General features: G+C 46.5%; 1 protein-coding gene across 3 annotated transcripts; it reads left to right on the top strand.

The window, feature by feature from the left end:
• Positions 1-12,922: 12,922 nt before the first annotated feature.
• On the top strand, positions 12,923-23,140 carry LOC112243311 (uncharacterized protein C21orf62). Of its 3 annotated transcripts, none has more exons than XM_042319999.1 (4): positions 12,923-13,417; positions 20,027-20,218; positions 21,565-22,089; positions 22,220-23,140. In XM_042319999.1, the coding sequence occupies exons 3-4, from the start codon at positions 22,009-22,011 to the stop codon at positions 23,042-23,044; spliced, it is 906 nt and encodes a 301-aa protein (XP_042175933.1). In that variant the 5' UTR covers positions 12,923-13,417; positions 20,027-20,218; positions 21,565-22,008; the 3' UTR covers positions 23,045-23,140. The 3 variants fall into 3 exon arrangements, with proteins under 3 accessions (XP_042175933.1, XP_024266915.1, XP_024266923.1); XM_024411147.2 differs by lacking the exon at positions 12,923-13,417 and adding an exon at positions 19,848-19,981 and having other exon boundaries at positions 20,093-20,218; XM_024411155.2 differs by lacking the exon at positions 12,923-13,417 and adding an exon at positions 19,863-19,981 and having other exon boundaries at positions 20,126-20,218.
• Positions 23,141-25,334: the final 2,194 nt, after the last annotated feature.

The following is a 25,334-nucleotide window of genomic DNA, read 5'->3' as shown; positions in this document are numbered from 1 at the left end:
GTCAAACTACCCCCGCCCCATCTCTTACTTCCAGTGGGGAGACCTGAGGTCAAACTACCCCCGCCCCATCTCTTACTTCCAGTGGGGAGACCTGAGGTCAAACTACCCCCACCCCATCTCTTACTTCCAGTGGGGAGACCTGAGGTCAAACTACCCCCGCCCCATCTCTTACTTCCAGTGGGGAGACCTGAGGTCAAACTACCCCCGCCCCATCTCTTACTTCCAGTGGGGAGACCTGAGGTCAAACTACCCCCACCCCATCTCTTACTTCCAGTGGGGAGACCTGAGGTCAAACTACCCCCGCCCCATCTCTTACTTCCAGTGGGGAGACCTGAGGTCAAACTACCCCCGCCCCATCTCTTACTTCCAGTGGGAGACCTGAGGTCAAACTACCCCCGCCCCATCTCTTACTTCCAGTGTGGAGACATGAGGTCAAACTACCCCCGCCCCATCTCTTACTTCCAGTGGAGAGACCTGAGGTCAAACTACCCCCGCCCCATCTCTTACTTCCAGTGGGGAGACCTGAGGTCAAACTACCCCCGCCCCATCTCTTACTTCCAGTGGGGAGACCTGAGGTCAAACTACCCCCGCCCCATCTCTTACTTCCAGTGGGGAGACCTGAGGTCAAACTACCCCCGCCCCATCTCTTACTTCCAGTGGGGAGACCTGAGGTCAAACTACCCCCGCCCCATCTCTTACTTCCAGTGGGGAGACCTGAGGTCAAACTACCCCCGCCCCATCTCTTACTTCCAGTGGAAGAGACCTGAGGTCAAACTACCCCCGCCCCATCTCTTACTTCCAGTGGGAGACCTGAGGTCAAACTACCCCCGCCCCATCTCTTACTTCCAGTGGGGAGACCTGAGGTCAAACTACCCCCACCCCATCTCTTACTTCCAGTGGGGAGACCTGAGGTCAAACTACCCCCGCCCCATCTCTTACTTCCAGTGGGGAGACCTGAGGTCAAACTACCCCCGCCCCATCTCTTACTTCCAGTGGGGAGACCTGAGGTCAAACTACCCCCGCCCCATCTCTTACTTCCAGTGGGGAGACCTGAGGTCAAACTACCCCCGCCCCATCTCTTACTTCCAGTGGGGAGACCTGAGGTCAAACTACCCCCGCCCCATCTCTTACTTCCAGTGGGGAGACCTGAGGTCAAACTACCCCCGCCCCATCTCTTACTTCCAGTGGGGAGACCTGAGGTCAAACTACCCCCGCCCCATCTCTTACTTCCAGTGGGGAGACCTGAGGTCAAACTACCCCCGCCCCATCTCTTACTTCCAGTGGGGAGACCTGAGGTCAAACTACCCCCGCCCCATCTCTTACTTCCAGTGGGGAGACCTGAGGTCAAACTACCCCCGCACCATCTCTTACTTCCAGTGGGGAGACCTGAGGTCAAACTACCCCCACCCCATCTCTTACTTCCAGTGGGGAGACATGAGGTCAAACTACCCCCGCCCCATCTCTTACTTCCAGTGGGGAGACCTTCCCAGGCAGTAGCTATTGAGAATTTTCCAGACCATGTGTTTTAATTATTAATTGCAGAAGAGCTTTGAGCTAGAAACCCGAAGTGGGTGGCCAGCAGAGATAGATGGGATGGGCTGAGGGTTGGTATGTGGAAGTGGAGACAGGTGGGAGGGTGGCCAGCAGAGATAGATGGGATGGGCTGAGGGTTGGTATGTGGAAGTGGAGACAGGTGGGAGGGTGGCCAGCAGAGATAGATGGGATGGGCTGAGGGTTGGTATGTGGAAGTGGAGACAGGTGGGAGGGTGGCCAGCAGAGATAGATGGGATGGGCTGAGGGTTGGTATGTGGAAGTGGAGACAGGTGGGAGGGTGGCCAGCAGAGATAGATGGGATGGGCTGAGGGTTGGTATGTGGAAGTGGAGACAGGTGGGAGGGTGGCCAGCAGAGATAGATGGGATGGGCTGAGGGTTGGTATGTGGAAGTGGAGACAGGTGGGAGGGTGGCCAGCAGAGATAGATGGGATGGGCTGAGGGTTGGTATGTGGAAGTGGAGACAGGTGGGAGGGTGGCCAGCAGAGATAGATGGGATGGGCTGAGGGTTGGTATGTGGAAGTGGAGACAGGTGGGAGGGTGGCCAGCAGAGATAGATGGGATGGGCTGAGGGTTGGTATGTGGAAGTGGAGACAGGTGGGAGGGTGGCCAGCAGAGATAGATGGGATGGGCTGAGGGTTGGTATGTGGAAGTGGAGACAGGTGGGAGGGTGGCCAGCAGAGATAGATGGGATGGGCTGAGGGTTGGTATGTGGAAGTGGAGACAGGTGGGAGGGTGGCCAGCAGAGATAGATGGGATGGGCTGAGGGTTGGTATGTGGAAGTGGAGACAGGTGGGAGGGTGGCCAGCAGAGATAGATGGGATGGGCTGAGGGTTGGTATGTGGAAGTGGAGACAGGTGGGAGGGTGGCCAGCAGAGATAGATGGGATGGGCTGAGGGTTGGTATGTGGAAGTGGAGACAGGTGGGAGGGTGGCCAGCAGAGATAGATGGGATGGGCTGAGGGTTGGTATGTGGAAGTGGAGACAGGTGGGAGGGTGGCCAGCAGAGATAGATGGGATGGGCTGAGGGTTGGTATGTGGAAGTGGAGACAGGTGGGAGGGTGGCCAGCAGAGATAGATGGGATGGGCTGAGGGTTGGTATGTGGAAGTGGAGACAGGTGGGAGGGTGGCCAGCAGAGATAGATGGGATGGGCTGAGGGTTGGTATGTGGAAGTGGAGACAGGTGGGAGGAGGGTGGCCAGCAGAGATAGATGGGATGGGCTGAGGGTTGGTATGTGGAAGTGGAGACAGGTGGGAGGGTGGCCAGCAGAGATAGATGGGATGGGCTGAGGGTTGGTATGTGGAAGTGGAGACAGGTGGGAGGGTGGCCAGCAGAGATAGATGGGATGGGCTGAGGGTTGGTATGTGGAAGTGGAGACAGGTGGGAGGGTGGCCAGCAGAGATAGATGGGATGGGCTGAGGGTTGGTATGTGGAAGTGGAGACAGGTGGGAGGGTGGCCAGCAGAGATAGATGGGATGGGCTGAGGGTTGGTATGTGGAAGTGGAGACAGGTGGGAGGGTGGCCAGCAGAGATAGATGGGATGGGCTGAGGGTTGGTATGTGGAAGTGGAGACAGGTGGGAGGGTGGCCAGCAGAGATAGATGGGATGGGCTGAGGGTTGGTATGTGGAAGTGGAGACAGGTGGGAGGGTGGCCAGCAGAGATAGATGGGATGGGCTGAGGGTTGGTATGGAAGTGGAGACAGGTGGGAGGGTGGCCAGCAGAGATAGATGGGATGGGCTGAGGGTTGGTATGTGGAAGTGGAGACAGGTGGGAGGGTGGCCAGCAGAGATAGATGGGATGGGCTGAGGGTTGGTATGTGGAAGTGGAGACAGGTGGGAGGGTGGCCAGCAGAGATAGATGGGATGGGCTGAGGGTTGGTATGTGGAAGTGGAGACAGGTGGGAGGGTGGCCAGCAGAGATAGATGGGATGGGCTGAGGGTTGGTATGTGGAAGTGGAGACAGGTGGGAGGGTGGCCAGCAGAGATAGATGGGATGGGCTGAGGGTTGGTATGTGGAAGTGGAGACAGGTGGGAGGGTGGCCAGCAGAGATAGATGGGATGGGCTGAGGGTTGGTATGTGGAAGTGGAGACAGGTGGGAGGGTGGCCAGCAGAGATAGATGGGATGGGCTGAGGGTTGGTATGTGGAAGTGGAGACAGGTGGGAGGGTGGCCAGCAGAGATAGATGGATGGGCTGAGGGTTGGTATGTGGAAGTGGAGACAGGTGGGAGGGTGGCCAGCAGAGATAGATGGGATGGGCTGAGGGTTGGTATGTGGAAGTGGAGACAGGTGGGAGGGTGGCCAGCAGAGATAGATGGGATGGGCTGAGGGTTGGTATGTGGAAGTGGAGACAGGTGGGAGGGTGGCCAGCAGAGATAGATGGGATGGGCTGAGGGTTGGTATGTGGAAGTGGAGACAGGTGGGAGGGTGGCCAGCAGAGATAGATGGGATGGGCTGAGGGTTGGTATGTGGAAGTGGAGACAGGTGGGAGGGTGGCCAGCAGAGATAGATGGGATGGGCTGAGGGTTGGTATGTGGAACTGGAGACAGGTGGGAGGGTGGCCAGCAGAGATAGATGGGATGGGCTGAGGGTTGGTATGTGGAAGTGGAGACAGGTGGGAGGGTGGCCAGCAGAGATAGATGGGATGGGCTGAGGGTTGGTATGTGGAAGTGGAGACAGGTGGGAGGGTGGCCAGCAGAGATAGATGGGATGGGCTGAGGGTTGGTATGTGGAAGTGGAGACAGGTGGCAGGGTGGCCAGCAGAGATAGATGGGATGGGCTGAGGGTTGGTATGTGGAAGTGGAGACAGGTGGGAGGGTGGCCAGCAGAGATAGATGGGATGGGCTGAGGGTTGGTATGTGGAAGTGGAGACAGGTGGGAGGGTGGCCAGCAGAGATAGATGGGATGGGCTGAGGGTTGGTATGTGGAAGTGGAGACAGGTGGGAGGGTGGCCAGCAGAGATAGATGGGATGGGTTGAGGGTTGGTATGTGGAAGTGGAGACAGGTGGGAGTGGAGTTGCTGTGTGAGAGAGAGAATGATGGTCAAAGATAAGTCAAAATATAAAATAAAAACATGTATAAATGAAAGATATTAAAAAATAAAATTTTCATGTGTTACAGGAATTAAATTCCTCTGTTTTTAATGCCCAATTCAAATGAATCACTCTGTCAATTCATAAGAGTTTGTAAGACACTTATTTGTTTAAAATGGACAGAGACCAGTCTTTAAAAGTCAACCAGTAGCGTTTATTCACGAGAGTACTGCCCCTTACACATTTTACCACAGGTTATAAACTGAAAATGACGTCATCAGTTTTAGTACCAGTCCGTGCCATCTCCGCTCTAGTACAATGGCTGTATGGTTCTCACATCGTCTCTCCCTATTAAGATGATATATGACCGAGCCTAGGCCAGCTTGTGTAGATAAGCCTTCTAGCCAGTCTGGCTATAAGTTCATTCATTTCTACCATGGTAAAGACAGTCATTGTTCTAATTCTTGATTATATTTGCACACAGTATATTCAGTACTAAGATTAAAAAGAAAATGCATACATATACAGTAACATAATAGTATTCTGATTAGTACATGTCCTGATTGAAATGTATACATAATTAGTCATCATTGATTAAAAAAAAGTCCCTTAACACATGACATTTGAATGAGTGTTTGCCCTGCAGGTGTTTGTACACGTGCATATACACACACTCTCATTCAAATAAACACACACAAGAACACACACATACATGTAATAGTGCCAGACATGTACACAAACATATACAGTTGGCATTGCTGTTATGATTTTAGTTGTCCTAGGTGTCCTTTGTTTTAAATTATAATTTTGTATTTATTTTGCTGTTTGTTTATTTACATGTTTTATTTATTTTTGTTGTTTGCTGTTTTCTTCTGTCTTTTCCATTTTTTTGAGGTTCTCTTGGTTGTTGGTGCATTGGGGGGCTCTTGGGGGTAGGGAATGGAATTAATTGTATTTTTATTTTTCTTCCTGGGGGGACACACACACTTTGGGAGGGGTCTCGATTGGTTGAGGGACAGCTATTGGGGAACGGTAGGGGGGGTCTTGGAGGGTACGGGTTCACATTTTCTGGCCTGGTGGTAGATCTGTCAACGTGCCCTTGAGCAGAGCATTGACCCTGGATGCTTCTGTGTGTCTCTCTGAATGGGAGTCTGTTGGATGACTGGTATGATGTAGCTGTTGAGAGCCTTCATTACAAGTATATTGGATGTTTCGAATATTCAATAAATTAAAAAAATATATACAAAAAGAAATGTTTTAAAAAATTGTAGAAGAGCTAGTAAGATGGGTCATTAAACACCATTAGACATGCACCTGTCTGGGGTTGGACACGACTGGTTATTCCTGTAACTGTGTTATGGCCTGATGTGTGCTGTTGCTATGGTTACACCTCTTGGGTCTTTTCCAGAACATGAGAGTCCCTTTCAGAGGAGTTAGCAGGATGACATGTATGGTTATTTCTTATATAGTGTCAAGGACTGTTGCTATGGGCCTACATGCATGAACCTGTCTTAATACATGTCTGTATTTTTGAACTATCAGTGTGGCTCTACGGGTTCCATGCTCTAATATGAAACCAAACTAAACTCAGTGCAATGTAATATAACGGTGACTAAATGCCAGAGGGGAGGAGTCATTAAGAGGTGTGACGTGGGGAGGAAAAATGTATAAGAAGTAGGGCTGTGCGATATGGCAAATAAATTATCACAATATCTCTATATTTTTTTTCTTTCGATAACAATAATTATCACAATATTATCAATCAAATCATGTTTAAAAGCTGCATATCTGCTTTAAACTCGAGAATTCCTGAACAAACCGTGATTAGAGCATTGGGCCAGTAACCAAAAGGTTGCTGGATCAAATCCCTGAGCTGACAAGGTAAAAATCTGGCGTTCTGCCCCTGAGGAAGGCAGTTAACCCACTGTTCCCCGATAGGCTGTCATTGTAAATAAGAATTTCTTCTTAACTGACTTGCCTGGTTAAATAAAGGTAACAATTTAAAAATATATATGTGAACTACACATAAAATTGTACTTGAAGGAAAATTGTTCCATGTTTGTGGTGAGGGAGCACGTACCTGGGGTCAATTAAATTGATAAGCCTCTTGAAACCTTCATTTTCAACTGTGCTAATTGGTAGCATGTCCTTAGCAATGCAATTCATAATAGCATTTGTAACGTCTTTGTCCTTTCGATGTTTGCTTGTAGGGCATAAACTCTGTCAGTGTTGACTGTTCGGGCAAACGTCCCTAGATTGGCTGGTGCTTAAGGGGCATTTATCAACACCGTGGCTCAAACTCAAACTCCCTGCATGTTCCAAAGAGTGATTTTGCTTCAGATGTTGAAAAAGATTTGTCGTATTACCAGACTTCGTAGCCACCTGTCTACGACACAATTTGCACCGAACATTGCTCTGCTCTTTGTCGGACTTCAAAAAGCCAAACCACTTCCAAATTACTGAAACAGTTGAACCCTTTTTAATCAATAATTTCTTCGTTGGAAGCTGCTCCTTCTCCATGGCGATCACCGCCACCGTTTTTGCCTACATCACTCCTTTTCCGTGGTTAATCGTGGCTACTCCATCACTCCAAGTGCTAAGTGTTTTTTTTAGTGGGCGTATACCACTCCACGCGCATATTGTCACTTCTCCGCACATTCCTAGCTGCGTCACAGAGGTGAAACGGACTGCTGTACCTAATTATTCTATATCGACATTATCGAAAATGAATCTAGGCGTTTTTTATATCGTTATTGAGGGAAGTAATTACCTCGATAATTATTGCTATTGGTTTATCGCCCTGATAAGAAGAGCCAAGACTGGAAAGTAGTTGTACTCATGGACCAGCTTGACTTTTATAAAAGTCGATTTGAACTCACAGGCTCCGGTACTTGAGAAATATAATTGACTGTATATTTCCACAACATAAACTGCCTAGCTCACAAACTAGAATCAGGGCGTCCACTCCGACAAGGTTAATTGACCCACAGTCCCACACGGTGACATGATATCATTAATGTAATGTGCAAATGAGCGATAGAAAAACCGATTGGGGAAATGTCACCATTCCGAATTTGTTGGTGCGGGTGCCTCGTGTCGCCCCCGGCAAGATGCCTCCCTGGGATGCCGCCCATGTCGCCTATACCTAAATCCGCCACTACTTGTATGCATGTGCACTCGCACTCCCACACTGTACAAAGTTGACGTCAATCTTGAACTCTTGGGGTCTCAATGAGTCCATCAGTCCAGAATCCTTTGCGACACTGATGAGACTCCTGAGATTCAGCCACATCATCTGCTGGGCCATTTTTATTTATTTTATTTTATTTCACCTTTATTTAACCAGGTAGGCTAGTTGAGAACAAGTTCTCATTTGCAACTGCGACCTGGCCAAGATAAAGCATAGCAGTGTGAACAGACAACACAGAGTTACACATGGAGTAAACAATTAACAAGTCAATAACACAGTAGAAAAAAAAGAGTCTATATACATTGTGTGCAAAAGGCATGAGGAGGTAGGCGAATGATTACAATTTTGCAGATTAACACTGGAGTGATAAATGATCAGATGGTCATGTGCAGGTAGAGATATTGGTGTGCAAAAGAGCAGAAAAGTAAATAAATAAAAACAGTATGGGGATGAGGTAGGTAAAAATGGGTGGGCTATTTACCGATGGACTATGTACAGCTGCAGCGATCGGTTAGCTGCTCAGATAGCAGATGTTTGAAGTTGGTGAGGGAGATAAAAGTCTCCAACTTCAGCGATTTTTGCAATTCGTTCCAGTCACAGGCAGCAGAGAACTGGAACAAAAGGCGGCCAAATGAGGTGTTGGCTTTAGGGATGATCAGTGAGATACACCTGCTGGAGCGCGTGCTACGGATGGGTGTTGCCATCGTGACCAGTGAACTCAGATAAGGCGGAGCTTTACCTAGCATGGACTTGTAGATGACCTGGAGCCAGTGGGTCTGGCGACGAATATGTAGCGAGGGCCAGCCGACTAGAGCATACAAGTCGCAGTGGTGGGTGGTATAAGGTGCTTTAGTGACAAAACAGATGGCACTGTGATAAACTGCATCCAGTTTGCTGAGTAGAGTGTTGGAAGCAATTTTGTAGGTAGATGACATCGCCGAAGTCGAAGATCGGTAGGATAGTCAGTTTTACTAGGGTAAGTTTGGCGGCGTGAGTGAAGGAGGCTTTGTTGCGGAATAGAAAGCTGACTCTTGATTTGATTTTCGATTGGAGATGTTTGATATGAGTCTGGAAGGAGAGTTTACAGTCTAGCCTGTATGGTATTGTGTGTACTCTAAAAAAATATATCTAATGTTTTACTGGATGATCTTCTGTATTTTCCCAACAAATTTTCCGTTTAACCACTTTACAGGTCATTTACACTATTTACCCAAACACGCACTACTGCCTGTTCGGTATTAGGCAGTGTCACTACAGAGACGTCTGCCGACTGCCCTGTTGCCAACCTTTTGTTTTCAGGATAAGTTTCGCCCTGAATGTTGAACACGTCTGTGGTAAATAACTTAGGGCAGCCAAACTCAACCGGCGGACCACGGTTTGGACCTAGAGAAGGGTCAATTGGGACAGTACAACATTGTATTTTGTTATATAAAAGTGAACACATTATTTTTAGACAGTTGATTATTTATTTTTTTCAACCGTTGCGCAGCGGCCTCTAACTCAGCAATCTCTCTTTCTCGCTCTCTCTCGAAGCAACACCCACCTCTAGTAGTGCCCTGTCTAATCCAATCGCTTGGTTATATGCAAATACAAGAGGCCGCATCTTACCCAATCACAATCTAAATATCCTCTGCAGAACCTTGGGCCAAGAAGGCAGAAAGAAACAGCAGGGGTTCAAACTTAAGAATCCAGTTCCTACATTTGAATATAAAAACTTATTTGATCAAACAAAACTATTCTACATTTTATCTCTGGGAGTCTCAGGATGACAAATCAGAGCCAGATTACTGAATGTAAGTACATAATTTACCTTCAGAGGTGAATGTATCAAACCAGTTGCCGTGGTAAAAGTTCTGTTGTGCACTCTACTCAAACAATAGCGTGGTATTTTCACAGTAAAAGCTATTGTAAATTGGACAGTGCAATTAAATTAACAAGAATTTAAGATTTCTGCCCATATAAGACATGTCTATGTCCTGGGAAATGTTCTTGTTACTTAAAACGTCACGCTAATCACATTAGCGCAAGTTAGCTCAACCGTCCTGGTGGAGGGACACCGATCCTGTAGAGGTTTTAACCAATTCAAATTCCAATATGAGAGGTCCACCAAAGTCCTTGTCAATTCCCTGATAGCTTGGGTTTAGTGAAAACAAAAAAAACATTTTCAGACACTGAGATGGTAAAAAGAATGTATGTGTGAAGTTGCTGACGCCTTGCTTGAAGGTAAACAAAAAGATGAGCTCAGAGAAAAGATCAAACAGATCCCACTGTCAGCAGTTCAAGGCTTTCCAGAAATGTTCGCTTTTTAAGAATCCCCAGGGAGAACTTGCCAACTCCCCAATCTTCTGGTGCAAATGGATGGAGACAAAGATGTTGCCCAACCATGTCGATTTCATCCAAAACCAATGGATAGCTTCAAGGCTCGCTTTGATGACTTCACTGTTGGAGGAGAATTGCTACTGCTCATCCAGAACCCCTTCTTGATCACAAATGTGAGTTGTCAGAAGAAGCAAAACAGATCTTCAGATGGGTAGATATTGCCTCACTGCAGATGGAGTTGATTGAGCTGCAAGAAAATGTGTCTTTGAAGGAGCAGGCTAGTGATTGTGACCCTGTTACTTTCTGGGGAAAGATGTTGCCTGCAGCCGATGTCCCTGTTCACATGAAACTGGCACTATACATCCAGACTATGTTTGGCTCCACATACTGCTGTGAATCAGTACCCCAGATTTAGGGTATACGTTTTCTGACAGCTACTGGACATATAATGTTATGCTAAAATATAATTAACAATATCTAGTTAGTAAAAGTTGGTTTAATACAAAGTACACATCTAGCTAAACTGTTTTACGATAGTTGCTGTAAAGTAATTTATTGGCATATAACCTAGCTCCGTAATATTTATTGCGTTATTGCCTGGACGGTTAGTTGCCGTATAGGTGGCAAAGTTTAGCTAGTTACTAAGCTAGGCTAGCTAACTTTGGTTCACTCGGGATTTTAAATTCTCAATATTGAGCACCTCATCATAAACAATTTCACTGGCCTAACTATGTAGACCTGCTGGCTATCATAAGGTTGTTGCTGCTGGTGTGCTTACTACTAACGTTACAGCAACGTTAACATTGGGTAAAGTTAGCTAGCTGGCTACAGCCAGGGTCGCATGGTAAGCGCTGTCACTTGGCACTGAATTAACGTTGGACTAGATTTTTTAGAAAATTCAGCTTAACGTTCTGTACTGAGTTTCTCAAACATCGTAGCACTAAAATAATCTTAAGAGGTTAGCATGTCTTGGGGGGTATAATATTTGTGCCTCTGTCTGTACATTTCTAACTCATCATTATTCACAATTAATTCCAGTTTATCCGTAACCATGATAGCATCCACATTCATGTAGAAGTGTTAAGAAACATTATATTCTTATTTACAATAAAGTGACTCCAAAATGACACTATACGTTATACATTCATTTCTATTGGCACAAAATAATCTGAAACGCAACCAAAATTAACAGCAAATGCAGCCAACACATTTGTAGAGTCAGAAGCTTGATGTAGTCATTGCGTGCTATGAATATGGGATCAAAGACTTTACTTTATTTGAATTTGCCCAAATACTTTTGGTCTCCTAAAATGGGGGGACTATGTACACAAATTGGTGTAATTTCTAAACGGTTCACCCGATAATGATGGAAATACCCTGAGATTAAAGCTGACAAGTCTTCACTTTGTATCAATTCAAATGCAAAGTGCTAGAGTACAGAGCCAGAAGGGGCAAAAAAATGCTTTACTGTCCCAATAATTAGAGGGTCCTACTCTGAGATGTTGTGATTACAGACCCTGCTTAATGACCAAATTGAGCGTGATCTTCTTTTGTGACATCTTATGAAGTGATCTTTTGTCTTTAAATTCTTGTTTCAGCTGAGGGCTGATTTAACTGGCCCTTGGTAGCCCTGAGCTAATAATTTTTTCAGGTGAGGGCTGATCCAACTAGAAGTCTCCTGGGGATCAATCCAGAACTGGGTCAAAGGCCAAGATGAAGGGGGGACAGTATCTGAACTGAACGACTTTGAAAATCCTTGGAAACGTTGCTGTAATTGAATTACAGGCTATATTATATGTAGGTTATTGCAGTAGGCTGTTTATTGCTTATACCATGTGCTTTTAGAAGGAACACGCAGTAGTGAACAAACAGTAGAAAGGACCGCATTAAGAATTTAGATTGAAAGAATACCTAATCTCTCTCCATCTCTTTCCCCTGTCTGTTATTCTTCCAACCTCCCAGCAAACCAAGGTTGGTTCTGTTCTCGGAACGCAAAAACTGTCCTTGTGCTGATAATTATAAAATGTTTTTATAATTTACTTAATGTTGCAAGAACGTTCCCAGAACACATAGCCTGTTCTTTAAAGGTTCCCAAAATTTATTTTTATTTAACTAGGCAAGTCAGTTAAGAACAAATTCTTATTTTCAATGACAGCCTATGAACAGTGGGTTTAACTGCCTGTTCAGGTGCAGATGGACAGATTTTTACCTTGTCAGCTGGGGGATTTGAACTTGCAACCTTCCAGTTATTAGTCCAATGTTCTAACCACAAGGATACCCTGCCATCCCAGAATGCCCTAACCTGTGTTTCAATACCCATACTAACATACTGTACATACTGAATGAGTGTATATACTATATTATTAGTTTATTTTAGAAGTCTGTAAACTAACAGTATCCTTTCAGTTGAGTTTACGAGCTCTTCGCCTGTCTCCCGGAAGTTGATGCTGTTGCTAGGCAACCTCTTGCTAGCTAGTTAGCATAACAAATAACAAGTTAGACATTTTATGTCTTCGGGTGTGTTGTTAAATTCAATCTGAAGTGCCAGAGTGCACTCGTAAATTCAGAGCATTGTACTTTTGTAATTTCTGAGCATTTGGCTCTCGGAGCGCACACTGGATGTTCGGGCAGAGGAGTAGGGTTGTTTTGACCGTTTCTGACCTTTACAACAGGCAGTCAAGCAGCCGAGCTAACATTGGCTAAGCTTGCTAGCTACTTCCAGACACATGAGACAACTCTGACCATTTTACTCGCCTTAGCAGAGCTGGAGAGGTAGTTATCCAGTGCGTTGGTGACTGTGCTGCTGGCAACCATTTAATTAAGCTTTTTTTTTTGCCAACGTTTACTGACACTGGCCATATTCACCTGGTGTTTAGCCCTCTTAAATTCATTATTATGCGCTCTGGTACACTCAGACGAGAGTGCTCTGAAATCGGAGTAGATAGCCAGAGCTACTTTACAAAAGCACCCGAATATCCATTGAGAATGCACAAAAACGATACTATTTAGCTAAGAATGACGGGAATAATCAAGTCAATAAACGTTGGGTAGTTAGATAGCATATAGTTAATATACTGGCAAGTTTGATGTATAAGTAGCCAACTAACATTAGGTAGCTGGCTAACATACCGGTACACACTGCTGTGCTGATATGCTATGTGGTTCATAAGGACAGCTTAACCTAACGTGTAACATAACATATTTGCAAAGTCATTACTTTATTACATTGCTCAACATTTGTCATAATTAGTTTGTAAAAGACAGATGTAGGTTGTTTTGAACACACCACCAAAAACAATCTCTGAGAAACTGTTGAAACCATCTCCGGTAAGTAAACTACTGTAAAAGGTACATTTGTCAACTGGTACTAGTGCAGCAAGTAGGTTATTGTAGTATTATGAAGAAAAAAAAAACGGTTGATATTGTTTTTAATTTAATTGTGTTGAAGTAGACTATTCATCGGTGCAGAGCTATAGGTGTGCCCTTACAGTTAATCAAAGGCTGGGTTATGGAATGTGGTTGGGGCTCTCCCTCTTCAGAGTGCTGTAAATGTGTGACTCAGAAGATCTCTCAGTTCTGATGACGATGATGTAATGTGAATATAAAGTCAGGGGAACTGTTGGTATTTGACATGATTCTTCAGAACAGGAATATAGAAGGATTTTTTTTACTGGTTTCCTTTCTCAAATGTACAACCTTGTATTTTTTTTATTTTTTTTATTTCACCTTTATTTAACCAGGTAGGCAAGTTGAGAACAAGTTCTCATTTACAACTGCGACCTGGCCAAGTTAAAGCAAAGCAGTTCAACACATACAACAACACAGAGTTACACATGGAATAAAACAAACATACAGTCAATAATTCAGTAGAAAAATAAGTCTATATACAATGTGAGCAAATGAGGTGAGATAAGGGAGGTAAAGGCAACAAAAGGCCATAGTGGCGAAGTAAATACAATATAGCACGTAAAACACTGAAATGGTAGTTTTGCAGTGGAAGAATGTGCAAGGTAGGGATAGAAATAATGGGGTGCAAAGGAGCAAAATAAATAAATACAGTAGGCTAAGAGGTAGTTGTTTGTGCTAAATTATAGATGGGCTATGTACAGGTGCAGTAATCTGTGAGCTGCTCTGACAGCTGGTGCTTAAAGCTAGTGAGGGAGATAAGTGTTTCCAGTTTCAGAGATTTTTGTAGTTCGTTCCAGTCATTGCCAGCAGAGAACTGGAAGGAGAGGTGGCCAAAGGAAGAATTGGTTTTGGGGGTGACCAGAGAGATATACCTGCTGGAGCGCGTGCTACAGGTGGGTGCTGCTATGGTGACCAGTGAGCTGAGATAAGGGGGGACTTTACCTAGCAGGGTCTTGTAGATGACCTGGAGCCAGTGGGTTTGGCGACGAGTATGAAGCGAGGGCCAGCCAACGAGAGAGTACAGGTCGCAGTGGTGGGTAGTATATGGGGCTTTGGTGACAAAACGGATGGCACTGTGATAGACTGCATCCAATTTATTGAGGAGGGTATTGGAGGCTATTTCGTAAATGACATCGCTGAAGTCAAGGATCGGTAGGATAGTCAGTTTTACAAGGGTATGTTTGGCAGCATGATGAGTGAAGGATGCTTTGTTGCGAAATAGGAAGCCAATTCTAGATTTAACTTTGGATTGGAGATGTTTGATGTGAGTCTGGATGGAGAGTTTACAGTCTAACCAGACACCTAGAATATTTGGACAACTACAAATACCTAAGTCAGAACCGTCCAGAGTAGTGATGTTGGACGGGCGGGCAGGTGCAGGCAGCAATCGGTTGAAGAGCATGCATTTAGTTTTACATGTATTTAAGAGCAATTGGAGGCCAGGAGAATTGTATGGCATTGAAGCTCGTCTGGAGGGTTGTTAACACAGTGTCCAAAGAAGGGCCAGAAGTATACAGAATGGTGTCGTCGGGGTAGAGGTGGATCAGAGACTCATCAGCAGCAAGAGCGACATCATTGATGTATACAGAGAAGAGAGTCGGTCCAAGAATTGAACCCTGTGGCACCACCATAGAGACTGCCAGAGGCCCGGACAACAGGCCCTCTGATTTGACACACTGAACTCTATCAGAGAAGTAGTTGGTGAACCAAGCGAGGCAACATTTGCGAAACCAAGGCTATCGAGTCTGCCGATGAGGATGTGGTGATTGACAGAGTCGAAAGCCTTGGCCAGGTCAATGAATACGGCTGCACAGTATTGTTTCTTATCGATGGCGGTTAAGATATCGTTTAGGACCTTGAGCGTGGCTGAGGTGCACCCATGACCAGCTCTGAAACCAGATTGCATAGCGGAGAAGATATGGTGGGATTCAAAATGGTCGGTAATCTGTTTGTTGACTTGGCTTTCGAAGACCTTAGAAAGGCATGGTAGGATAGATATAGGTCTGTAGAAGTTTGGGTCAAGAGTGTCCCCCCCTTTGAAGAGGGGGATGACCGGAGCTGCTTTCCAATCTTTGGCAATCTCAGACGACACGAAAGAGAGGTTGAACAGAGGTTGCCACCCCCAGTAATAGGATTGGCAACAATTTCGGCAGATCATTTTAGAAAGAAAGGGTCCAGATTGTCTAGCCCGGCTGATTTGTAGGGGTCCAGATTTTGCAGCTCTTTCAGAACATCAGCTGACTGGATTTGGGAGAAGGAGAAATGGGGAAGGTTTCGGCGAGTTGCTGTGGGGGGTGCAGTGCTGTTGACCGGGGTAGGGGTAGCCAGGTGGAAAGCATGGCCAGCCGTAGAAAAATGCTTATTGAAATTGTCAATTATAGTGGATTTATCTGTGGTGACAGTGTTTCCTATCTTCAGTGCAGTGGGCAGCTGGGAGGAGGTGTTCTTATTCTCCATGGACTTTAGTGGCCCAGAACTATTTTGAGTTTGTTTTTTTGGGGGGTTGAGTTTGTGTATACACAAGTATGCACGTGCACTCACACACACGCATGCAGTACAAAGTTGATGTCAATCTGGAACTCTTTGGGGGTCTCAGTGAATCCATCATCCCAGAATCGTTTGGGGCACTGGAGCTCCTGAGATTGAGCCACATCACCCACTGGGCCACAGGATTGTGTGTTTTCTATAGAGGCCCAACTCTATGCAAAGGAGATGTGACGCTGCATGGGGCAGATAGTGGTCACACCAGTATTCAAACACAACTCTAGACTGCCTCAGGCTTTTCCTGTTTTTCATTTAACCAACCTGGAAGACCAGGTGTGTTGAATTTATCTCTGAACTGATCAATTAGCTCAGTTGGTAGGTGTGGTGCCTAGTTGAAACAAAATCCTTCAGTACCTTCGACACTCCAGGAACAGGGTTGCTTACCACTGGCCTTGGCCCTCACATTGAGCAAAGAGACAGCTATGTCAATGTAACGGATGTGAAACGGCTAGCTTAGTTAATAGCGTTTCAATCGGTGACGTCACTTGCTCTGAGACCTTGAAGTAGTAGTTCCCCTTGCTCTGCAAGGGCCTTGCCTTTTGTGGAGCGATGGGTAACGATGCTTCGTGGGTGACTGTTGTTGATGTGTGCAGAGGGTCCCTGGTTCGCGCCCGGGTATGTGCGAGGGGACGGTCTAAAGTTATACTGTTACATTAACATGAGTTAAATGTCATGTGTCTTGCTCTGTGGGAAATATTTTCTTGTTACTTGTGTTACTGTATATATTATTTATATTATTTTGATCTACACTGCTCAAAAAAATAAAGGGAACACTAAAATAACACATCCTAGATCTGAATGAATGAAATATTCTTATTAAATACTTTTTTCTTTACATAGTTGAATTTGCTGACAACAAAATCACACAAAAATCATCAATGGAAATCAAATTTATCAACCCATGGAGGTCTGGATTTGGAGTCACACTCAAAATTAAAGTGGAAAACCACACTACAGGCTGATCCAACTTTGATGTAATGTCCTTAAAACAAGTCCAAATGAGGCTCAGTTGTGTGTGTGTCCTCCACGTGCCTGTATGACCTCCCTACAACGCCTGGGCATGCTCCTGATGAGGTTGCGGATGGTCTCCTGAGGGATCTCCTCCCAGACCTGGACTAAAGCATCCACCAACTCCTGGACAGTCTGTGGCAACGTGGCATTGGTGGATGGAGCGAGACATGATGTCCCAGATGTGCTCAATTGGATTCAGGTCTGGGGAACTGGCGGGCCAGTCCATAGCATCAATGCCTTCCTCTTGCAGGAACTGCTGACACACTCCAGCCACATGAGGTCTAGCATTGTCTTGCATTAGGAGGAACCCAGGGCCAACCGCACCAGCATATGGTCTCACAAGGGGTCTGAGGATCTCATCTCGGTACCTAATGGCAGTCAGGCTACCTCTGGCGAGCACATGGAGGGCTGTGCGGCCTCCCAAAGAAATGCCACCCCACACCATGACTGACCCACCGCCAAACCGGTCATGCTGGAGGATGTTGCAGGCAGCAGAACGTTCTCCACGGCATCTCCAGACTGTCACGTCTGTCACGTGCTCAGTGTGCACCTGCTTTCATCTGTGAAGAGTTGATGTGTGCAGAGGGTCCCTGGTTCGCGCCCGGGTATGGTCGAGGGGACGGTCTAAAGTTATACTGTTACACAAGTAATGGTACTCGGACACAGCAAGTGTATTAGTGTGCTTTGGTGAGTGAGTCATGGCAGAGAGGGTTTGAATACTACAAATCATGCATGGTCCTGCAAGCAGAGGTATCTCTTAGATTTTTTGGTTCTATTCTGTACACTGTCAGTCCTTACCCATGAGCCCCAGTCTCACAATGTTCCATGGAAGACAAACGTGTGTGTGTGTGTGTGGGGGGGGTTAAAAACATTTCAGATTCATTGTTTGGTATTCAAATAACATGATCTGATAGATATGATCTTGAATACTGCAATTTTAATAGTGTAAGTAGTCTGTATTAGTCTGAATGATAAAAGATTTGTTCAGTAGTAGGCTTATTATATTCTACCAGCAGATGGCAGCTTGAGGAACATCGACATGAGGGAGGGAGGGAAATAAGAGAGGGAGGGAGGGAGTGACATAAGAGGCAGGGAGGAAAATAAGAGAGGCAGGGAGGAAAATAAGAGAGGGAGGGAGGAAAATAAGAGAGGGAGGGAGGGAAATAAGAGAGGCAGGGAGGAAAATAAGAGAGGGAGGGAGGAAAATAAGAGAGGGAGGGAGGGAAATAAGAGAGGGAGGGAGGAAAATAAGAGAGGCAGGGAGGAAAATAAGAGAGGCAGGGAGGGAAATAAGAGAGGGAGGGAGGGAAATAAGAGAGGGAGGGAGGGAAAAAGAAGGAGGGAGGGAGGAAATAAGAGAGGGAGGGAGGGAGTGACATAAGAGAGGGAGGGAGGGAAATAAGAGAGGGAGGGAGGGACATAAGAGAGGGAGGGAGGGAAATAAGAGAGGGAGGGAGGGAAATAAGAGAGGCAGGGAGGAAAATAAGAGAGGCAGGGAGGAAAATAAGAGAGGGAGGGAAATAAGAGAGGGAGGGAGTGAAATAAGAGAGAGAGGGGGTGAAATAAGAGAGGGAGGGAGTGAAATAAGAGAGGGAGGGAGGGAAATAAGACAGGGAGTGAAATAAGAGAGGGAGGGAGTGACATAAGAGAGGGAGGGAGTGACATAAGAGAGGGAGGGAGTGACATAAGAGAGGGAGGGAGGGAAATAAGAGAGGGAGGGAGTGCCATAAGAGAGAGAGGGAGTGACATAAGAGAGAGAGGGAGGGAGTGACATAAGAGAGGGAGGGAGTGACATAAGAGAGGGAGGGAGTGACATAAGAGAGAGGGAGTGAAATAAGAGAGAGAGGGGGTGAAATAAGAGAGAGAGGGAGTGACATAAGAGAGGGAGGGAGTGACATAAGAGGGAGGGAGTGACATAAGAGAGGGAGGGAGTGACATAAGAGAGGGAGGGAGTGCCATAAGAGAGAGAGGGAGTGACATAAGAGAGGGAGGGAGTGACATAAGAGAGGGAGGGAGTGACATAAGAGAGAGAGGGAGTGAAATAAGAGAGAGAGGGGGTGAAATAAGAGAGAGAGGGAGTGACATAAGAGAGGGAGGGAGTGACATAAGAGAGGGAGGGAGTGACATAAGAGAGGGAGGGAGTGACATAAGAGAGGGAGGGAGGGAAATAAGAGAGGGAGGGAGTGACATAAGAGAGGGAGGGAGTGACATAAGAGAGGGAGGGAGTGCCATAAGAGAGAGAGGGAGTGACATAAGAGAGGGAGGGAGTGACATAAGAGAGGGAGGGAGTGACATAAGAGAGAGAGGGAGTGAAATAAGAGAGAGAGGGGGTGAAATAAGAGAGAGAGGGGGTGACATAAGAGAGGGAGGGAGTGACATAAGAGAGGGAGGGAGTGACATAAGAGAGGGAGGGAGTGACATAAGAGAGGGAGGGAGGGAAATAAGAGAGGGAGGGAGTGAAATAAGAGAGAGAGGGAGTGACATAAGAGAGGGAGGGAGGGAAATAAGAGAGGGAGGGAGTGACATAAGAGAGGGAGGGAGTGCCATAAGAGAGAGAGGGAGTGACATAAGAGAGGGAGGGAGTGACATAAGAGAGAGAGGGAGTGAAATAAGAGAGAGAGGGGGTGAAATAAGAGAGAGAGGGAGTGACATAAGAGAGGGAGGGAGTGACATAAGAGAGGGAGGGAGGGAGTGACATAAGAGAGGGAGGGAGGGAAATAAGAGAGGGAGGGAGTGAAATAAGAGAGAGAGGGAGTGACATAAGAGAGGGAGGGAGGGAAATAAGAGAGGGAGGGGGGGAGGAAGAGGGAGGGAAGAAAGAAGAGGGAGAGGGAATGAAAGCGAGTGACATGCGGAGAAAATGGGCAGATTATTTATGTCCCGTGTCATCATCACCGAAGACTGTCCGTGCTATCCCATGTTCAGAGAGTAAGTCTGTCTTTCTTTCTCCTCTCCTTCTCTCACTCTTCCCAGCTCTCTCTGTCTCTCCCCTCTGTGCCTCTCTCTGGGCTGACTGTTTCTCCCCCTTGCGTCTGCTAGACGGGTGAGGAGTTCCACTGTGTCTGCCAACAGATGGGGAAGGCTAAGTTGCTGCGTCTGGAGCAGAGCTGAATCATAACGTCTGAGAAGCACATGCCTCCCTGACTGCTGCCTGCGCTCTTCCCTGTAAGTAGCCATACTTTTAATAATCAAGCCACATCGTCTCATTTATCCTATGTATGTGTGTGTGTGTGTGTGTGTGTGTGTACGTGACAGACAGACTCAGACAGAAAATGGGATTTCGAGGAAGAAGGAGAGGGAGGATTTGGAGAGGCAGAGAAAAAGAGTGAGTATTTTGGAGAGGCAGAGAGGGAGAAAGGGATGTTTTGGGGAGGCAGAGAGGGAGAAAGGGATGATTTGGAGAGGCAGAGAGGGAGAAAGGGATGATTTGGAGAGGCAGAGAGGGAGAAAGGGATGATTTAGAGAGGGAGAGAGGGATGATTTGGAGACGCAGAGAGGGAGAAAGGGATGAGAGGGAGAGAGGGATGATTTGGAGAGGGAGAGAGGGATGATTTGGAGAGGCAGAGAAAGAGAAAGAGAGGGATGATTTGGAGAGGCAGAGAAAGAGAAAGAGAGGGAGGATTCGGTTGGGTGCTTGCGGCCGCATGCGGAACATGATGTCAGAGGAATGCCCTGCGCCGCTCCTCATAGCTGACTGGAACAGCAGCCACCTTCCTCTCTCTCTCTCCCTCCCCGTCTTCCTTTCCTTCAGCATCCGGCCCAGCAGCTGGAGCTTGAAGCTAATGAAGGGAGCAAGGGAGGCAAAAAGGGAGAGAGACAGAGGGAGAGGCAAAGTTTGGTGTGACATAAAGAGAGGGGGGATAAGTTGGACTGGAACAGTAAAGGAGTGGGAAGGAAGGGAACAGAACAGTAGTCTATAAAGCTGCACTGAGCTCTATAGTAATGCAGACCTGTGAGTCATGGCTGTGGTCTGTATAGGAATGGAACAGAACAGTAGTCTGTAGAGCTTGGGCTCCGGTAATGTAGACTGGGCTGTGGTCTGTATAGGAATGGAACAGAGCAGTAGTCTGTAGAGCTCGGGCTCCGGTAATGTAGACTGGGCTGTGGTCTGTGTACTTAGTAGGGACCCGGTGATTGAAGGATACAGAGGCTACATGGAGCAGTCAGACACCTTAACACAGAGTGGGAGTAAGTTGACACAGTGTTGTATGGATTCATGGCTGCTGAGCTTCTAGTTTAGGTTTAAGGTCTATGGTATATTCCGTTTAAAGACTGAGAATGTCTTGATGTTTTGTGATGGATAAGAGATGTTTGATGCTAGGCTGAGGAGTGGGGATCGACATAGCCGAATCCTCTGTTAGTCTGGGTTTTCAACCAAACATATCCTCTTACATAGCTTCAGTTGCCACGACAGTGCCAGACTGGCAGACTATCATCAGTGCTATATGCTGGTTATATAAGAGATAAATAAATAGGATTCTTTGTGACCAGAGCCATCCTTTTTTTTTCAGACTTGTTTCAGACAACTAAGTACATTTTGTCCAACTGTGATGCCAATCACAACATCGGAAAGTCCTCTCCTTTAAAAACAAAAAGAGGGAAAAAGTTATTCTGGAAGTCCTTTATTCATCCCACCTTTCCTCTGCTCCTCGATGGGGAAAGAAAGAGGCATTTTTTATTTTTCCTGACAGTATTAATGTGGCTGGCTTCTGCCTTTACTGCAGCACGGTGCAGGCATTTTTATAGACAGTCGTATGCCATCCGCAGTAGCCCAAGGCCTGAAGGACCTCTCCCCAATAAAGTTGGAGAGCAACAAAAAAAAAAGTGCTAAATTACGGGCGCCTGGAAATAAAGAGCTGAATTCAGCTGGTTGTCTCTCACGGACCTCCAACCAATAAACTGGCATTTTAAATAAGAAGCAGCTAGGTTACTGTAGGACAGAACAGCTATTTATCATGTGCTATTCTGAGCGAGTGAGTATGATTGAGTTCTTCTGTGACGGAGGCAGAAGGTTATCTGACACATTTTTCCCACTGGTAAGATTTGTCTTGGTTTCAATTTTGCTTTGTTTTTGATTTGTCTTGGTGTCTATATTAGGTTGAAATCTATCTCAAAGTACACTTTGCTCTTTAAAAATCTGCATAACTTTCACCTCCCATCCTACAGATTTGCTTACAGGCTTCAGGATATCCACTCAGTGAAGATGTAGTCCATTTGGTTTCCGTGGAGATGTCTCTAAACAGGGCCTCCTCTTGTCGCTTCTCTCCTGCCCTGTTGCCGTGGCTACTGTGGACTCTGTGGGTTCTACTCCTCCCCACGACCGTCGCCTCGACCACGGGCCCCGGCAACAGCACCCTGCTCTTCAACAGTGCCGCCCACGGCAACAGCCTGCGGAAATGCAGCTGCTCCACCCACATCCAGGACTGTGACGAGGCGTTGGCAAACCTGCTGTGCAGCTGCCGCACCATGTCACACTCAGAGCTGACCCCTGGGGGCCTGAGGGAGCAGGGTAGCTTGACCATGTGGCTCAGAGAGCCTTGGGTCCTCACAGAGCTACTGAATGGGAGTGTGGTGCCAGACCTGCGCCTGTCCTACTGTGGACCCGGGTCCCTGGCTATCCCCACCCAGTACCTGGCCCTGTTCGGTCTCCGTAAGCTGAGGGTCCACAGCGCTGCCCAGGGTGCCCCACACCCGGAGCAGGTCCTCACAATCGCCTCTGGGACTGAGGATATAGACGGGATGGGGTCCCTAGCCTCCACTGACCCCTCGTCTATCCTCCATGTCTCCTTCCTGGATGTAGCATTGCTTAATGGCTTATCGTCCCTAAAGGCCTACAGTGTGAGCGCCCCTCCCATGCCCACCCTCTCCCAGTACTTCCCCCACCTGCCCCTGTACCCCTCCACCACCTTGGACCAGCCCCTGTACCCCTCCACCCCTCTGGACCAGCCCCCAGACCCCCAACAGGACTGCCTCTTCACCTTCATCTACTAGACCTGTAGGCTCTGAGCAGAGAGCAGGGCTGGGTCAGTCCCTCAGCTAAATAGATCTATGGAAACTAGACTGGGCTGGATGGATAACACTGAAGTGGTAAGTGCAAGAGCTCCATTCACCCTGATGTTACTGAATGGACTTGATGTGCAGAGAGCTATGCTGCTTTTCAATTTGTTTCTATATAGTGCGTTTCTACGCTGCAGAAAACACTATTCCAATATCCACAAGAAGACTCTGGACAAGACAAGACAACCATCTCTGAGAAGAAGAAGGAGACATCTTGCAGTATCAATGCAAGAGCAAGGCAGAGAAGAAGAGATGGAAAGAGACTGCGAACGAGACAGAGAACGAGACAAGGACGGCATCCGTCTGCTGCTCTAAAGACTAACAGAAAGCTTGTAGGCCTGCTGTTATGAATGCTATCAGATAGTTAGCTTGTAGGCCTGCTGTTATGAATGCTATCAGATAGTTAGCTTGTAGGCCTGCTGTTATGAATGCTATCAGATAGTTAGCTTGTAGGCCTGCTGTTATGAATGCTATCAGACAGTTAGCTTGTAGGCCTGCTGTTATGAATGCTATCAGACAGTTAGCTTGTAGGCCTGCTGTTATGAATGCTATCAGACAGTTAGCTTGTAGGCCTGCTGTTATGAATGCTATCAGACAGTTAGCTTGTAGGCCTGCTGTTATGAATGCTATCAGACAGTTAGCTTGTAGGCCTGCTGTTATGAATGCTATCAGATAGTTAGCTTGTAGGCCTGCTGTTATGAATGCTATCAGATAGTTAGCTTGTAGGCCTGTTATGAATGCTGTTATGAATGCTATCAGATAGTTAGCTTGTAGGCCTGCTGTTATGAATGCTATCAGATAGTTAGCTTGGAGGCCTGCTGTTATGAATGCTATCAGATAGTTAGCTTGTAGGCCTGCTGTTATGAATGCTATCAGATAGTTAGCTTGTAGGCCTGCTGTTATGAATGCTATCAGATAGTTAGCTTGTAGGCCTGCTGTTATGAATGCTATCAGACAGTTAGCTTATAGGCCTGCTGTTATGAATGCTATCTGACAGTTAGCTTTGCCAGCTGCTCTTTTCTTCAGTTATTCGGTGCAGATGGCCTATTAAGGCATGTTGTTTTGAAGCAGGTTACCATGGCTCCCCTATAAATGGGTCTTCCTGGTTGGAACCCTAATGGATCGTCAGGTCATGTGAGGTCATCGTCAGGTCATGTTCTTAGTTGAACTGTACGGTTGTGGGCCCACCTTAAGCTGGACTTGGTTGGGTTTTGTAATTCAAGATGAAGCTGACGTAGAAGCCTTTTGGACTGGTGTGCTCTGGTGACTGGGTCCGTCCGGCCCATGTTGGATTGATTACATCACTGCGTTTCTGGTGTTCTAGAATACAGGCTTGTCCTGGAACGGCCTTGGTCTCACCCCTATGGTCCACAATATGTCATTCTGCTCATGTTCTAGAATGAGCATGTCTGTACCCTTTTAGTTTTTAAGTAGTACCCTGGCCAGGGATTAGACTATGTTAGTAAAAGTTAATAAATCTTACCCTTTGGTTTAAAAAAAAAAAATAATAATAAGAGGGAGAAGAAGAAACGTCACAAGAGGTGTTAGGAAATATTTTCTAATCTCCAACTCAAAAAACAAATAGCACATGTTTTATTTTTAGCTGACATCCGGAGAGAGACATAGTCATATCATTCATCTAAAACCACCCTCACAAACCGACTGCAGCCAACACTTCTGTTCTGCGTGTGCCTAGGCGTGCGAGTGTACATGCATATTCTTATATTCGTCTTGTAAATAATTGTTGAAGATGGGTGACGTGACGCTTCAGTTCCTCTGCCTGCCCTGTGGTGAGCAATGGTGGGTATTTTCTAGATTAGGTCACTCCAGAACACACTCACTAATGACAGTTGGGAAATGAAGTTTTCTAGATTAGGTCACTCCAGAACACACTCACTAATGACAGTTGGGAAATTAAGTTTTCTGGATTATTCTACATTGACATGACACTACAACATTCAGACGCATCAGATCCCAACCAGATGAACCAGCTGGCAATGTTGAATATGGTCTCTAATTCTACACATTCGGTTACATAGCATTAGTGAAATATTCCAGTGGAATATTAAAACATTTCCTATGTCATGTTAATGAGGACCGAACACATCTTGGATACAATCTCTCAAGCACAGGCTCTCTCTGTAGAGACAGCAATCTGACGCTAGTGCTTCCCATTTGGGGAATTTAGGTCACACCTCTGGGGAACCATTTACTGTGATTTATT

The sequence above is a fragment of the Oncorhynchus tshawytscha genome, linkage group LG03, assembly GCF_018296145.1.
Source record: "Oncorhynchus tshawytscha isolate Ot180627B linkage group LG03, Otsh_v2.0, whole genome shotgun sequence".
NCBI lineage: Eukaryota > Metazoa > Chordata > Actinopteri > Salmoniformes > Salmonidae > Oncorhynchus > Oncorhynchus tshawytscha.
Note: the sequence above shows the minus strand (reverse complement) of the source record. Positions and strands in the feature narration are given on the sequence as shown.